General features: G+C 34.5%; 1 protein-coding gene across 7 annotated transcripts in view; it reads left to right on the top strand.

Moving 5' to 3' along the window:
- The window catches only part of LOC101738176 (ras GTPase-activating protein raskol), a 202,503-nt gene that overhangs the window by 38,049 nt on the left and 146,633 nt on the right, over nucleotides 1-17,821 (top strand). For 2 of the 7 annotated variants that reach the window (XM_038015930.2, XM_062672444.1), the window contains exon 2: nucleotides 4,422-5,396. The exons of 1 other annotated variant lie outside the window; for it this stretch is intronic. In XM_038015930.2, the coding sequence (XP_037871858.1) occupies nucleotides 4,598-5,396 (799 nt within the window). In that variant the 5' untranslated portion in view covers nucleotides 4,422-4,597. Of the gene's footprint in view, nucleotides 1-4,389; nucleotides 5,397-17,821 lie in introns of all 7 variants that reach the window. 4 more of the 7 variants (XM_062672447.1, XM_062672445.1, XM_062672446.1 and 1 more) reach the window with 4 other exon arrangements.

Genomic DNA, 17,821 nt, shown 5'->3' with positions numbered 1-17,821 from the left:
TCGTACCTAATTCCCTAGGATACACACCTTCTTCATTCACGTAAATAATTCACAGAAAAAATCACGAACATCAAAATCAACATTGTTTAATCAATCCAACCTGCACAGTTATATGCAATTCTATAGCCCGTAACTACTGAACACTAGGTGGGCCACGAAGTACATAATATCTCGATGGCCACGACTTCGTTTGCCAATACATTGAAAACATAAACCTGCCATTTCTAGTCTGTTCTTATCGTCCAGTAATAAATTCACCACGAACAATCCTCTCTGGAGACTTGCTCGATATAGGTAACAGTCAACTTTCCATATTAAATTTCATATCAGGTATCCTTTGGCTATTTGGTTCCATACAATGCAATATTGTTTGTGAGGTTCCGTCTAGTGTGAAGGTGAATTCTATATGCCTTTGCAAGTAATAAACTATTACCCTGATTTAAAAACATAAATGAATTAGTAGTTGAAACTTAACACGAAATACGAATTATAACATGTTATTATTTTCCTAAGTATAATAATAATCACATTTTTGAAACCAGCCTGGAAATAATAATACATAGAAAAGGTTTACGTTCAGCGGTGAATAACAGATAATGTAATAACGCTGACCATAGCATTTTCCCTTTAAAATATCTCATTTAAAATAAAGTAAGTATTTGTAGGATTTATTTTAAAAAAAGTACACCAAAATTGAATAAATTAAATAAAATGGTAATGAGTTGTAGGCATGATTAAATATAGTATTATTAATAAAAAAGATTATAATCGTATTTCGGATCATAATTTTTCATTCGCTTAGACCCTGTTGGTAGGTAATGGAATGTTTTTGTTTATTTTGAAGACTATTTTATTGGCTGTAACAAAGTTTCCGTGATTTAAAATCTTAGATAATTATTATAGAAATAAACTTGTTTGACAACGCTGTAACGTTTGGAATGCGAATTGGCATATTAAATCATGCAACGCATCCATAATTAGTTGGGTTTGGTAAAAGAATGTATAGAAGGCACCTTAAATAACACCTTTTACACAATAAAGTCATATTTTAGTCATTGTAAACTAAAATGAGTTAATAATAATTTAATATTATAACAATTAAGCATGGCCATTTTACTATTAGTAAAAATAATCTAATGAGAATTCACTTTAATTTCTGGTTAATTTGTTTAGTAAGTAGGTAAATAAAGTAAATTACAAACGTACGTTTACTTAATAAATATTTACAAACCATATTTGATGTGAAGTCGATAAGTGACATCACTATTATTTCAATCAATTGCATTAAGATTTAGTTCTAGATTTATATTAAGACTATTCGCACTTAAACTATTTTTGTTAGTAGATAGACGGGTGCCAGTAAATAGTTATATTCGTTCGTTGACCGTGGTTCACCCGTGTTTTTGTCGTAGATCACATCGATGGTCTAATGCGGCACGCGTCTTCGCCGCGTTCCATTAATTCACGAATTTGTAGAATTTGTGAACATTCAAAGTGTTACGTAAAAATAATCGGAAATGTTGCTCTCTCTTTCTCTTTTTCTAATTTCTTGTCTGTCAAAGTAACTATTTCAATATACAGTAGAATCCGGATATAACGACTTTCAAGGGACCGGCGAAACTATGTCGTACTAACCGGATGACGTACAAAACGGCAGAATTATTTCTTAAGTACATATATTTATCCAACTCATGGAGCATGTAAAATTTTGCATATCTAACTGTATAGCGAAAAATTGCTTTCTCTTGTAGCAGAGGGTAAATTCACGGGTATTCCCCAGTCGCGCTGAAGCTTGAACCACTGTAACAATGCCTTATCCACCGAATCATGAGTAGAAGTCTTTACACGTTTGTATTTTAAAACATTGGCACTAAGCAGCGGCGTGATCTTATCTTTATTTTTCTTTATTGTTGATATTATAGAATGAGATACACCAAACTCCTTTGCGAGGGTTGCATTTGATCACCGGCTTCTAATCGGTGTCATATTGCACATTATTCTTCAATTGTAAAACACTTTCGCTTCATAAAACTCATTTTGTCGAGCTTTAAGAACTTGTCATAACAAGTGACAAGCACTAACTTTGATTCACGCGCCAATAAAGGGGGCGGGGTGAAGTTGGGGCGCCGAGGTATTGGTAGGTTATGTAAATAAAACATTGTGCGTCGTTTTAACCGGACGTATCATCATAATATTCATAATTAAGGGTCGCTATAAGCAGTTGGTCGCTTAAAACGGAGTCGCACTAAACGGTTATATTTTCTCAGTACTTATCTATGAAACCTAACTTGAGTAATCATTATCGTCGTTAAAAGCGGTTAGTCGTTATAAGCGAAGTCGTTGTATATTCTACTGTATACGCTAATCCTTAATCAACATTGAGAAAAATGAAATCAACAACATAGAGTAAGAGAACATACTTTATTGCACACCGAAACACAATTAACATTAGAAAACAGTCAACAAGCAGATATATTTGTACAATAGGCGGTCTTATCGCTAAAAGCGATTTCTTCCAGACGACCGTTTAATTAACAGAAATTCTGGAAAATATAAATATATAGCAGGTATGTTACGGTGTACCATTAATAATACATTATTAAAGAAAATACGTACATACAATAAATAGATATACACCGTTAAATATAATATGAACATAATCTCGTAAACCGATCGAGAGTCTTAATTTTTATGCATCAATTTTTTACGTTATGTACCGGTCCTCACTAGCGTTTTTATGCCTCAATAACTAAAACTTTATTCTTAGATCTGTACGTAATAACTATCGTTTTACCGGCACGCTCACCTGTTCGATAGTAGTGAAAAATCAGGTCGTATTCACTTTTACTCATATTTATTTATTGTTCGATATTACTAAACGATTTATTTTTTTGTGGAGAAAGTTTCTTTCTACGATTATATCCCGTAAACAATGAAGATTGTCAGTCTATTAGGTATATCGGTTTATAAGCAAGTATGTTTTAATATAATAAGTACGTAGATAATATTACCGATCCATGTACTCTTATTACTTGCGATAGTATGTTCTAAGATAAACGGTTGGTTTTCAAATAATTCGATTCAATAAAACAGTATTTGAATTTTAAATTCAATTGATTTTTTGGATTACCTTCTGAAGTCATCGTCGTCATTTTACAATAACCATAGAAGGACGAATATAAGCTAGCAGCGGTGTGCACTGTATGACGTTGGGCCCCAGTGCTCAGTTCAACATCAGACGGACATAGGTCATCTGCCTTTCTTAGCTATTAAAAAATATAAGGAATATATTCATTAATTTCGTCAGTAAAAGTATTTAAACCTGATCTCATAACGACAGTAAATTTTAATGTACAATTTCGTTTTTCTTTTCCACTTAAAAACGTATAATTTTTTTCAACAATCCTATTACAATAAAGAAGTGGTCACGATACCGCATCGCCATTATCACGGTCGCTGTAACAATCTCGAAGTACTTACAAAATAATTGCGTTTCCTAAGCACGACTTACAGCCATCGACCTTTTAAGCATTTATTCACGTCCACCCTAATAGTAACATACTTGTTTTCTCACTACTTTCACGGTTCTTTAGAAATTTTAATTTTATAACTTTTATGATAGCGTAGATATTATCTATCCATTCCGGAGTTTAAGGTAGGACTTTAAGGGGAATGTTAAGTAGGATGATTGCAAAGAATTATACTCGTTTTTCCGCTTTTTGGACTAATAGATTGACTAGTTATGATTTAAGAAACTCTGACCTAAGTGTTTGTTAGTTGATTCGGGAAAAACACATTTGTAGATATTATATTTAAATTCAATTATCCCAAACAGCTTAGTTCGTGTATATCAAAAACATCGTCGTAGTAAGCGCTATAAAAGAAAATCTTCTCATTACGTCGAGTTGAAATGATTTGAATGTAACGGAGAGCTCACTTAACGCAATACCGTAACATGCTAGTTCTGTTACAGTCAGATATATATACAACCAGTCTAGTACATCCGGTACACTTGATAGAATTTCGATTATACGAACCACATTGCAATTAAGTTGAGTGAACGTAATCATTACAACAACTTCAGTCTGATATAAACATGGTATTTCGATTGCTTGTTTGGGGCTTTTAAGTTTCATTTTGTGTTTTATCGAACAAAATTAAATTAGATATTTGTTATCTTATCTTGGGTTTTTGGGGCTGGGCAAACAATTGTCCACACTACGAACCTTGGGATCTTCTGTGCTGTTCTGCTGATATATCTTAGTTAGTTAGTTTAATTCTGAATATTTCATTGTTGTTATAAAAGTAACATATAGTTTAGTAATAAATAATACATAGGAAAACTAACAAACAGAATTCTTTAAGTTTCGAGAATGTTTGATAAAATAGCAAGCGGTATTGTAAAATAACACGAATTGCAGTATTTGAACAGATGTTGATGCCGACTGTAGTGAAACAATTCCTTTATCTGCACAATCCATGATGAGTGTGCCATAGTTAATCCACTAAATATAATACATACAATAACTGAGTGCCTTTGTAGTAAGCGATGAGTGAAAACCTGTAGCGTGTACGCTTAGTATGGTCGCTGTCAGCCATGCCGGACTGGCGGTACAACGTTTTGTCGACGAGCGAGGCGTATATCAATCACGAAGGTCCTACGATCAGGGATCCCCTGGCAGCCAGCTATCCTCGGCGTGCGGACCGTACGCGTCCGCTCCACACTTGCCCCTACACCACCATTTTTCATGGGACTCGCTCACAGCTCGCACCTTACCGACAACAAATTGATTCAACGGATCCTTACGCTGATGTATACTCTGTCGATCGATCGTCAAATTTAACAGACACTTCGAGTTTCGCTCGATATGAAGATTGTCGTACCCAGATCGATGATTTAATCCCAGAACAGCCTGCACGTCAATACCTAACTAAGAAATCGGATAGCGTCTCTCTAAAACTCCAAAAAGTGCCATATACTTCTAGTGTTTTCTATATATCCACGAAAAACGACAAAGAAGTTGTACAGAGTAATAATGTTTTTGTGGTCGATGGCTCCGATTCGGATGATGCTTTGTCATCGTGCACCTGTGACAGCTTCGAGAGATGCGAATTTGACTGCAGAGACTTTGAGCCATTTTCGGACACGTGCTGTTGCGATCCCCTTAGCGACGGAGTCTGTAGCCGTAGTCCTAAAGAGGTCGATTCACCAGAAAACTTTTGCCATCGGGTAACCGAAGACGATGGGGTATCGACACGTAGTGATATGGATGGTCTGGATTTTGCTCTGTTTGAACCAGCTCAAATTGAATCGAATGAATGTACAGTACAAAATACTGAAGCCGTTTCTGCTGCACTCTGCGGGGTATTGTATGCTCTTCCGGACGGCAGTGGCGGTGAGTATTGTTCAACTCGCCTAGACTAATTCATTTGCAGTAAAGCTCAAGAAATGTGATAAAGCTTGATTACAGTCATTAGGGACATTGCTTAGAATGTGGCCTAGCGGCAAGTTTTGCACCGCTTTATTTTACACTTTATATCGATTGTGCTTGTATCGGATACGAACAACGGTGCGTTGTGTGGGAAACTACATTCGCGCCATAAATAAAAAATCTGCACCTTCTATTCGGTTCGACAAAAGAAAAATCAAGAAGTAAAATGAATGCATTTGCTTAAAAAGTATAAAATCATGAACGCCTTATAAAACAGGGCTTAATTTTTTTTATTTAATGACAGCGTAGTCATTCGACAAATGTGTTTTAGTTGTAACAAAGTATTATTCAAGACCCGAATCTAAGAAAACTGGTGTCACAACACAAGTCAATTCGAGACGGAGTCGCTACCTACAAATTACGTACCGTTATTCACAAGTTTCTAATTACCGGTAGAGAGACAGCAATTGTTCGGAATGCAAACTCGATGGACTCGCCCATAGATGAGGCTAACGATAAGACATGTAACAATATGTTAACAGATTAGGTTTTTATCACGAACCGGAACGCTTGAAGCTCTGGTCTACTTACTCTATTTAAATAGATTAATAACACACAAGCCTTAGTTATATTCTTTTTTTTTTTATATTGCTTAGATGGGTGGACGAGCTCACAGCCCACCTGGTGTTAAGTGGTTACTGGAGCCCATAGACATCTACAACGTATATGCGAGATATAAGTTCTAAGTTCTATTCGCTAATAATAAGTTCTATTCGCTAATTATCTCCGTGTGAACAAAATCGTTTGCTATGTTTGGGTCAATTAAATCGTTCGTGCAAACGTTGAATAGCTAAGACAAAGTTTTTTTAAATGAAATTAAATTGTAACTTCACACTTTATCAGATTGAGGTCGGGGAACTTGGATATTCTCTATCTGAATATTATTGCACTCAATCTGATTGCAGGTTACGTGTTCTATTCTCAATTATTCAACCGGTCGCAGTGAGTTTTGACTTCAAGGTCATCAGATACGGTATCGCGTTCTTAACAATCCTGTTTTACTAAAAATGTGAAATGTTATTTTCGTGACACTTTGTTTCAATGAAATCGTTTGTTGTGTACGTGCATAACGTATTCATTGTTAAAATACGAGGCACCTCGCCCGTCGCGTCGGTGTATTTCGAGCTAAAATGTTATGTTTTTAGTCACTCGAAGAAAGCAACAGGACCGAACATGTAAATATTACGTTTACGATCTCTTGTAATGCCTTGTTTGAGGCTGTGTTTATTTGAAAGCAATAAAATATGTTTATGAATGTCATTGGCGCACCGTTAGCTAAAGATTTTCGGAAGGTTTTCAAACATTGGCTTTGAAATAAAACTGTAAATTATTAAATAACGAAATGTAACTAAAATTTTAAAATTAATCTAAAAACTTAATAAATATTATTTAGTACATTTTATTGGACATACGATTACAGACCAAACTCACTTGATCAAGTATGAAATATAATGAGCACTCATGTGAAATAAATATTCCATTATGTTCAGACTAATTTATCCAATTGGTCATTAATGGTGTTTACTTTCTTTAATGTATTTGAAATGAATATTAAATTATTATTTTTACATAATTACGATTGTTTAATAAAATCAAGTTCTTGATGGGCATTACCTACTGTAGTCATTATTTGGTAGAAATACCGACGGACAAAGATTCATTTTATTTTTTTAACAACATTGCGCACATGAATCACTTATTTACAATTTATAATGAGCCTATACTTAAAAAAATACGTCAAGATAAGTCCTAGAAACTAAGATTAACAAATTGATTACTTTTTATTGCATGTTTACAAATTTTGTAGATGTTGAAAACCGTAGAGCGTCCCGTCTTGTTACGGTTTTGAAACATCGTAAACATTAGCAGACTCGGAAGTTTATACTTTTTGGGGTTAACCTCTTCGCTTTGCCAACAATAAGAAACCAGTTTTTGATGCGCGCGTCAATCGGACGCCTCGTTCTGTTTAATGATATTGTATTTGTTATTGTATTAAATGAAAGCAGTGATGATACAAACTGTTACTTGCATATTTGACAGCGAAATAAATGTTCACTTTAATAACACTAAGGAAATAACGGGACATTCATTTCTTGATATATTTCTGATGAGTAATGTTCACTTGCTGACGGATCTGTCGAATGTCTACAAATACACTTACTTTCGTTTATACTTGAATTTGTTTGGTTAACAGAATTATTTTTTTAGAAATGTACTCAAATTTCACATGAATTCGGTTAAGTTGATTTCGTTTTTGAACGTGCGTGTGTGGAATGCGAATAACATAAAGAGCGGCGAGACAGTTACAAACATTGTGGTGTGGTCGTAATTTCGCGTAATAGGGAGCAATTTATGTGAGAAGCTTCCAGACAATACAGCATAGATACGGAATTGAATTTACGGTAAATAATTACTTTGTAGTTTGATCTTCTGTGGTTTTGATTCCTGATCGATTTGAGAACATATATTCGTAATTTTTTTTACCAAAACCAGGAGGTTCAATCTTACCGGTGTCGATGAGTGAATAGCCGCGACTTACAAAGAAACAAATACCTGAACAATATTCATGGGTATTATAAATAACGAATGCTATATGGTACTGAAGAGAAATCACTAAGTTCGTTAAAATTATTCAATAATCTTATCTAACAAAATAATTTGGAAACAACTATAACATATCTCGATTTAACCCTCACGATGTCCGTTCTGAAATTGCGATGTAATATCGTTAACTTAAAACACAATTGGAATATTGTAGCGGATTTTTAAGGAAGTGATTCGTTTTTACCAAGGTTAGGTAAAAGAACATTAAAAGAGTTGTGTGAAAAACATTGTTCGGCTTCCGTAGCCAGTTAAAAATCCTATTCATTTATTTAATACGTCTTAATCAACCATTGAGATATTTTAAGTCAGAGGTTATTAGTTAAAGGTTTAAACTAAAAGAAAATAAACATAAAATAGAAAAATAAAGTACCCCCCCCCCAAATAAAATATAACAATACACATATAAACACACAAACACACAAATAAAACACCCCAAATTTCGAATTTTTAAAAGAGTTGAGTATCTTTAAGAAAACCCCGTTTAAATAAATGAGATTATTAAAACAATGTAAAGTAATTAAGAAAAGAAAAAATAATAGTAAACGACTTGAAATTCAAGTCTTTAAAAATGGAGTCAAGATTTTCTGGTGAATTTTGATGTCAATGTAGGGATAGGATCTGCTAGAGTCGTGAAATGTCTTCTCCATCTAACTATCCTATTACATATTGATTAGACAGCTTAGTAGAATATAGCTGGAATAGCTCCTTAGGCTACCAGCTAATAGGTAGAAAAAAAAGAGTGAAAAAAAGAAGAATGAGATACGTGGCCATGATATCTAGATTTGGGGTAACATCATGTTTTTAGATACTCGCTTATTTTTTTTTGGTGACCTCATGAATAACTTGGGTCTTAATAGTGTCTGAGGAATTGTAATAAAAAATACAACCATACATACAACAACATAACACCTCGACTCCCTATCCTTTGGGCTACAGAACCACTTCACATTGTGTTGCTCAAAACGCACTTGACCGGTTTCATATTATTGTAGCCAAGTATGATTTAAAGCCATTTATAAGTGAATTTAATGGGAGTATTAGACCGTGTGACCTAAAGCCGGTGAGTCAGGTGCTTATTTTACGTCCTTTGAATATGTTTTCAAAGTCGTTTAAACTTGTTGAGATTTTATCCAGTAGCATCTAAGTATTTTGTTTTTTATTATGAGAGCATTTTTGATTTAAAGTTGTTATTGAAATAGTATCTAAATATACCAGGTCCAACCACAAATATGCAAGAAAAATTGTTCCTTTTAATAGAAGACATTAAAATGTTTTATATTGAACGTACATCAGCTTATACATTATTATGATGCATTTTAAATAGTGTAAAGGTCATCTAAAATCCATTAAGCTTAATATAAACTTAAAGTCGTAGACAGCTCTCGATTGCATCACGCACATTTCCATGGGCTAATTCACCGCACCCAATCTTATGGAATGTATTAGGAACTCCAAATTATTATGAAACTTAGAGCATGTCAAACTCTGTAGAAGAGCCATAAAATATAATCAAACTGATTATGATCAGAACTAGACAAGGGCTGGCTCCAGTTTTGATAAATTCAGAAACTTAACTTACGATCAAGCTTTATGGCGGTCTTGCTCTAAAGACCATGCTATGTTATGCACATGATCTAAAGAGGCCTAACCATCTCCTCATGAACCGCGTCTCGATACACTCGGATCGACGTTTTGATACTCTTTTTACGCTAATAACATATCAAACGATCAATAAATGCATTCCATAAACCGAAATTGGCATCTATACCGGAACGCACCACTTCTACGGTGATTACTTTTAAGTTTTTTATTATTTAAATAGTAGATATTTAATTGCACTGTCGAGTAAACTGCCCTTCCTTATGTTCATGCGTACATTTGTAATACAGCAATCGTTAAGTTTCACGCCTCATGTTTTTATAATTATCAAATAGCAAAGAGTAGTCCTACATCAGTAACATAAGGTTCATAGTAGACAAACAGCCATAGTCTCAAATGATTGTTATTAAATGGTTTCTTTATCCCAAAGAGCTTTACGGTAAATATATTTTCGAGATTCAGGACAAGTCAAACTTGTTTCCAATGGTGAATAGGTGTCGCCACACCTTAATGGAAACGCGGCTGTCCACGGGCAATGGCGACAGCCTTCAGTAACTATAAAATAAATGAGTAATCCAAAATACTTATCTATTGTAAAGACGTGATGTTATGTTTCGTAACGCATGATTGGAACTAATATGTACAATTTTTCATCTTGTTGCAATCAACCTTCAGTCGTGTTGTTGCCTAATGTTCCCGTTCTTGGTGTACGGTTTTTAAGTGTTTCATTAGGATTATTTGCATGGCCCCAATACTTATTAATGACTGAGTTGAGTTTTGTTGAAATTTACAAAATTTTAATAAGTTTATAAAGTTATATTTATAGTTAAACAAACAGCTATATTTCCGCAATATCAAATTGCTTACTGTAAATATCAAATTGCTACCTGCGATCTGAAAATGTCGCAGTTATTTAGAGACTTACGTAATGTATGTTGATTCCCTAATGAATTTTTGTATAAGATAGTTCCAAGTTTTCCTTTGTGTTGGTCAATGAGACTTTTAATGAGCTTGCATGCATTTACAACCTTTTGATCTAAACGCAATCTCAATTTTACCACTTACTCTCTTTACTTTACTCACTTTACTACAATTTTACCACAATTATTTTATTTGTGTCTTAAATTTATTCTAAGAGATTGGCGATTAATTTCAATCTAAATTAAATCCGAAGAATAAACGTAAACATGTTTAATTAATTTTCGTGCAATTTTTGGCTCTGTTAAATGACACGGTCTTTGTTTCAATCTAGCCATGTCATGAGAAACATGAGAAATGGTTACAAATTTCGGAATCGTGAGTATAGCGTTTGATCTTTATAAAGGCCATACATTTCCGTGTTTTTGAAATTCGCTAAATACTTTGTAAATGTGAGCGGAGAACAGCTGAAAGTGGATACCAGCGTACGCGTCTCTGTTGTCGGGGCACCTGTGCGCACCGGTCACTTGCCAGGCTGGTTAAGTACTCTCAGCTCCACTATGACGTCACCATACACGTAACGACCTAGGAACTGTCAAATGATGGTCTGATTTTTTTAAGGGATTTTTTGACCTGGTAACTAAGACCTTTAAGTCATGGCTTATTTTAATTTATATTCATATTTTTATAAAACATGATATGGAGTGAAATGAAATGAAGATGATTAATTTGAGACATTAATCATCTGGGATGAAATTAAATGAAATGAGATGCGATGATATGGCATAACATATAATCTCAGTAAAATGGTGGTCATTTTCTAGATTATGATGGTCTCGATTAAAAGCCAAAGTATGTTTTCAATTCAACCGCTTAGCATTTGGTCATTTGTATGTCAATACACATAAAGTTTTTACGTGAGACGTAGTTTCGTAAAAAGTGTGTTTAAATAGTTTCTTTTTACGTGCTTTGTTTACTATACGTACGTAACTTCAAGATGCATTGTATTCTAATTCAATATCAAATTACTTTAAATTTTAGGATGCAGAGAACTAAAGCGCTGTCATCATATTGAGTGTGTGCTTTAGAAAAAAAAAACCTGTTTACCTGGCAACTTATTTCATTTAAACGTATGCTTACGAGAAACATAAAATGACGAGAGGAGAATACAGAATTGTGTTCATTCATTTGAGTTATTTTTACGACGACACTAGTACTAGTATCGGTTTGTGGTCTTACGAGAACTTATGCTACGATGCATTTATAGATACAAATGGCATAAGATACCAGTTTAACTTTAATTATAGGCTCAAGATAACTTAGAGTATTGTAAGTAAGTATTTTTATTGTGGGTATTGAATAATCAATTGAGAGTTTGAAAATTCAAATCTATCAATGGAATAAAATTTGCATATCGTTATTTAAAAGACATTTGTACTGCAAACACCGAAGCACAGCTGTTACTTCCACAAGTCTCACAATTGAATGGTTAAGTCGCCAAGATCGTGACTTCTGAGAACGAAACAGGCTGGGCTCGCACACTGCTTGGTACTTAGCAGTCAAACTCGCGTGAGGGGAATTGAATAAAGACACATACTATTACGACTATTGATTTCTTTTGATGTTATGAATGAGTTCAGTCTTTCGTAAGGAATGACCTTCTTAAGACTTTGTAATGTATGATTCATGCGCTCTTAGATTCGAGTGCTCATAAATATTTCGTTAGCGTTTTTATGCGTGATCGAACTTATGTGGGAAGTGTTCTTGAACTTGCTAATTTATTATTTATAATCCATTCAAACAATAATAAAAAATATTTACGTTAACTTTTAACGTATCGAATGTTCTTTGTTTATTGAACTTTAATTATTTTATTACTGGTGGTAGGACCTCTTGTGAGTCCGCGCGGGTGGGTACCACCACCCTGCCTATTTCTGCCGTGAAGCAGTAATGCGTTTCGGTTTGAAGGGTGGGGCAGCCGTTGTAACTATACTTGAGACCTTAGAACTTATATCTCAAGGTGGGTGGCGCATTTACGTTGTGGATGTCTATGGGCTCCAGTAACCACTTAACACCAGGTGGGCTGTGAGCTCGTCCACTCATCTAAGCAATAAAAAAAAAAATGTAATGATTTGATATTTTAGTGCATAATTTTTGTTTTAGTAATTTTTTTAAGGAGATTACCCTAATTCGAAAGTAAATAAACATATCCAATAGAGTTTAGTATCATAAACAATAGAGTTTTAGGGAAGAAGCCACGATTTCTGAGAAGCTCATATGCAGTTTGTACAACACTCGTCGTTTCCGTCGACGCGACAGACGCAAGTAGGGTTGCCAGCCATTAAAACATGTTCTTGGAACAAAACTTCACCTTTGTTAAAATTATAATAAAATAGTTTCAATCCATGATAATTTTTGAATTACCATAGAATAATTTACTATAATAGTATACTTTGTACTATTGTGTCGTGCATTATTAAATGATAATTTGTGAGATTCGCCCATGCATAATGTAGGACAAGAAAAAAAATATTGTTTGTTAAACCTTTTTCAAAATCTTCAATCCGTCGATCGTCAAATTGAGTGTTCTAATTACCAGCCTACTTCTTTTGCCAAGCAGTCATATGCTGAAGGATAGGAAAGTTGCCATACATTACAATTGAGATCTTAAACCCATAGCCTCAACGTGGGCAGTACAATAAAAATAAATTAAAATATAACTCGCCTTTAATTTAAACATTCAAATCAAACTCTCTCAACAATAATGACTAATAATCGTTGAAATCTCTTGAATATATGTACATACATACGTATCGTGCATAAAATAAAATAATCCCATTCAATTCCATGGACGAAAACAACAGAAATTCGAATTCGTTTACTCCACAAAAGGTTGATCATGGGTAATGGTTTTACTGGTGGTAGGACCTCTTGTAAGTCCGCGCGGGTGGGTACCACCACCCTGCCTATTTCTGCCGAGAAGCAGTAATGCGTTTCGGTTTGAAGGGTGGGGCAGCCGTTGTAACTTGAGACCTTAGAACTTATATCTCAAGGTGGGTGGCGCATTTATGTTGTGGATGTCCATGGGCTCCAGTAACCACTTCACACCAGGTGGGCTGTGAGCTCGTCTACCCATCTAAGCAATAAAAAAAAAATTAAAAATAATCGCGTGTAAAAAAATTGTGTATCATGTCTTTTTGTTTGCTGAGTTATTGTGTTTCATTTCCAGTAAAACATCGTTTTTTCTATAGCGAAGATGTGATTTTCCTCGTTTCTCTATAATGGGATCAAATTATTCAACAACACATCTCACTTACATCAACATTCGATCATGGGAACTGCTGCATTCGCTCATAACTATAGCTATTGTTTGACGTTTCTGTGTAACGAGAACTAGTTTACAAAATGTGTTCCTTGCCAATTAAGTAAGCAATTAAAAACCGTAATGAATATTGTTTGTCTTGTCTGAAAGGATTATTTCAGTCGATGAACGCTTTTAAAATTATTCAATATTCAATGCAATACTGAATTTAATTGGGTATAGTACTAATTAATTAAGGAAATCTCAGTTATTTATACATAAAACTAAAACATATGTTGTTTTCCTGGAATAAGACAGAGTACGTTGACTCTGAATAATATGATCTTCATTAATTCAAGTGTTGTGTTTCCGGCTGTTCGTCTCTTTGTTTTATGTGCTTAGAGTTTGTGTCGAGTTAATTGTGGCGTATGACAAATTGTGCCACTTTCTCTGAGTTGTAGGGATCGGGGCTCGTGCATCCGCGGGACGTCGCCTACCATACTTACGTTAATTTTTTTTTTTTTTTATTATTGCTTAGTGGGGTGGACGAGCTCGCAGCCCACCTGGTGTTAAGTGGTTACTGGAGCCCATAGACATCTACAATGTAAATGCGCCACCCACCTTGAGATATAAGTTTGGAAAACATTACTCGCGTCATGTTTGTAAATGACAACAACATGTAATGTTTTTGTTTTTCTGCATGGTTTGCATCTGATTTATAAAGCTTTCTACATCTGATTTAATATAGTTTGTGGAAATTCGATAAATTCTATCGATAAATCATGTCTTGTTTTCTTTGCTTTTGCTCCCTTCGCTCATGGGCATCAGCCAGTGGTACAATTTGTCATTGCTTATCTTTTCTATAAACCTCGTTCGAACAAGGATACGTCCTATAAAATTATGTAAATTTGTAATTGATTCTAAAAAGGGCATTCTGTTTTTTGATAATTATGTTTGTATATTTGACCTAGATTTCTGTAGAGAACACTATATGAGTTTGGTTGCTTAATTTCACCCGCTCCAGCCAGAGTCCAAGTACAAGATCGCGCGGGTGGTCACAAATGAGGTGGACCGACCTAATTAAAACTACACTGGTGGTAGGACCTCTTGTGAGTCCGCACGGGTAGGTACCACCGCCCTGCCTATTTCTGCCGTGAAGCAGTAATGCGTTTCGGTTTGAAGGGTGGGGCAGCCGTTGTGACTATACTGAGACCTTAGAACTATATCTCAAGGTGTGTGGCGCATTTACGTTGTAGATGTCTATGGGCTCCAGTAACCACTTAACACCAGGTGGGCTGTGAGCTCGTCCACACATCTAAGCAATAAAAAAAATAAAAAAACACTGGAAGGTCCCTTAAATCAGTGCAGTAGAATGGCCTCACGCAGGGAGAGATAGTGGGATATCGTGAGATGCATTAAGTCTGCCCCTTCGAACAAACACTACGTGACGATCACGACCACTCTGTCAAGAGTGACACGATTGAGAACAGGAAAAAGCCAGAGTCCAACCCGTTCACCGAAAATGACAAAGCCCGCCCTACCGACAACATATAAGTTAATTTATTTAGAACATCTTTGAGATAGAACCATTGCACTCAAGAAAATTTTATTTCCTCTTATAGTTAAAGCACTTACTAATTTTGGGTTAGCTTTTATAGTTTCACCACACGTTCCCAGAATGATAAGTTTGCTAGTTTCAATATCTAGTTTTTAACTTTTTTTCGAATTTTCTGTCGATAAGGGAATGGTATGTAACATTCATGTGTTAGGTATGTCTTGACGAGTAGGAAGATTTTTATAAAACAATTGAGGATCGTATCTCAAGACTGGGGCAGGATTTATATTGTAGACTCTGTTCCAATAAACACCTGCTCTATTGGGCTTAACGGTCACGGTATTGCTAAATTTTTAAAACTAACACCAATATAACGGATTTAAGTCATTTTAATGTTTGGAATGTATTTAAGAATTCCATTAGCTAAATGTTCCCAAGCGATGTCTAATATGTTAAATCTAAGCTAAAATTATTTACTTTTTATATTAATATAAATTTCCGTCTTGAATGAATTTACACGGGAAAAAATATATTAAGAATTACTATAACGTGTATTCGTAACGTGCGGACGCTGCGAAAATTGCTGTAGATTAAAATTATACAATAATACGACGTATTATGATTCCCACGATACGATGTCACCAACCTCACACATACTTTACTTATACGTTGGTTTGAACTTTGTTGAGAATCAACTTTTTTTTTTAATCGCTTAGTTGTTTGGACGATCTCACAGCCCACCTGGTGTTAAGTGGTTACTGAAGCCCATGGACATCTACAACGTAAATGCGCTACCCACCTTGAGATATAAGTTCTAAGATCTCAGTATTGATACGGGTAACTACTAAATTTCGTACAAAAAATCTACTTATGTTACTTTTTTTTCATATTGGAGAGGTAGACGAGTAGCGATGTCAATTTAAACGTGACATAGATAGTGATAAGGATATCACGCTACATATTATCCTTATTCTTGAACATCACTAACATCTATCTTCTATCTATCTCTATATATAAAAAATGAATTGCTGTTCGTTAGTCTCGCTAAAACTCGAGAACGGCTGAACCGATTTGGCTAATTTTGGTCTTGAATTATTTGTGGAAGGTTTAAAAGGTGAAAAAATTAGAAAATGCTCGGAATTAAATAAAAATAACAATTTTGTTTTTCTTTTGATGTGACGGATTCCTTTTGTTTGTTTTAAGTTTATTTTATACAAAAGTTTAGGTCTTTTATTTATCGATTGAGGCACTACGAAGTCTGACGGGTCAGCTAGTATAATTATAATATAAAAAAAAAACAGAAAAAAATATCTGAAAGAAAATAGTGCCATAGTAGGTATATTTATAATTGCTACACAAAATTAGAACCAGCCACGTCAAGCATTAGGAATAAATTACGTAATTAGTCGGCGTAGTACGCGTAACGTCCCAATAAAAAGTAGAATTTAAAGTGCAATGGCATAATTGCACTAGAGTTAGTACAGGCGCTAGAGTAGGGCGACGCCCTTACCGGTCGGTCGACAAGTGACCTTTATGGGGGAGGGCGAATGCCAGGATGCTTAGCTATTCATAACAATTCCCAAGACGAACGCTAAACACGTAAATGTCGATTTTATGTTATGTGCTATGATTTGAAAATTAAATTATAGTGAATTTAAAAACATGGCCTTAAATAAAATACGGTAAACCTAATTGTGGTGGCGTTGTTACGTTTACTGAAATAATTAGAACAGAAGTAAATCAGTATCGTTAAATTATTACAATGGTTTCAAAATGAATGGTGTGATTTACCCTACCAGTCATTTTCAATAAAAGAGAATATTTGCTTGTTTTTTCTTATTTAATGTGAAAATAAATTAACTTTCATAATATAAATATAAATATTTAAATAAATAAATAAATACTTACAATCACGCCACGTTAACTGGTCCCGTGCTAAGTTCGTAAAGAACTTGTGTTACAAGTACCAGATAACGGAAATAAATATAATATTTTTATTATACACATACATATATTTAATATACACCCATAACCCTGGAAAGACATTTATATTTATCATACAAATATCTTCCCTTGGCGGGATTCGAACCCGCGACCCCCTTGTGTAGTGACCATGTCACTTACCACTTCACCAGACGGCCGTTTGATTTTACAATTTAGCACATTTGTAATTTTCATGTGATTTCATACGGTAGTAACATCGTCGCATTTTATAATTCGTGTTCGAAATAAGTTTAATGATGTCAAAAGTTATGAAAACCTATAAATAAGTTGTGTAGAAATATTTTATTTTCATATTGATTTTATTCATTTATGCATCATATTTCTTAATGCATGCATAAATTAAACTCC

This window comes from Bombyx mori, chromosome 15 (assembly GCF_030269925.1).
Source record: "Bombyx mori chromosome 15, ASM3026992v2".
Taxonomy (NCBI): Eukaryota; Metazoa; Arthropoda; class Insecta; order Lepidoptera; family Bombycidae; genus Bombyx; species Bombyx mori.
The sequence above is the reverse complement of the archived record's forward strand: the minus strand, read 5'-3'. Positions and strand labels throughout refer to the sequence as shown.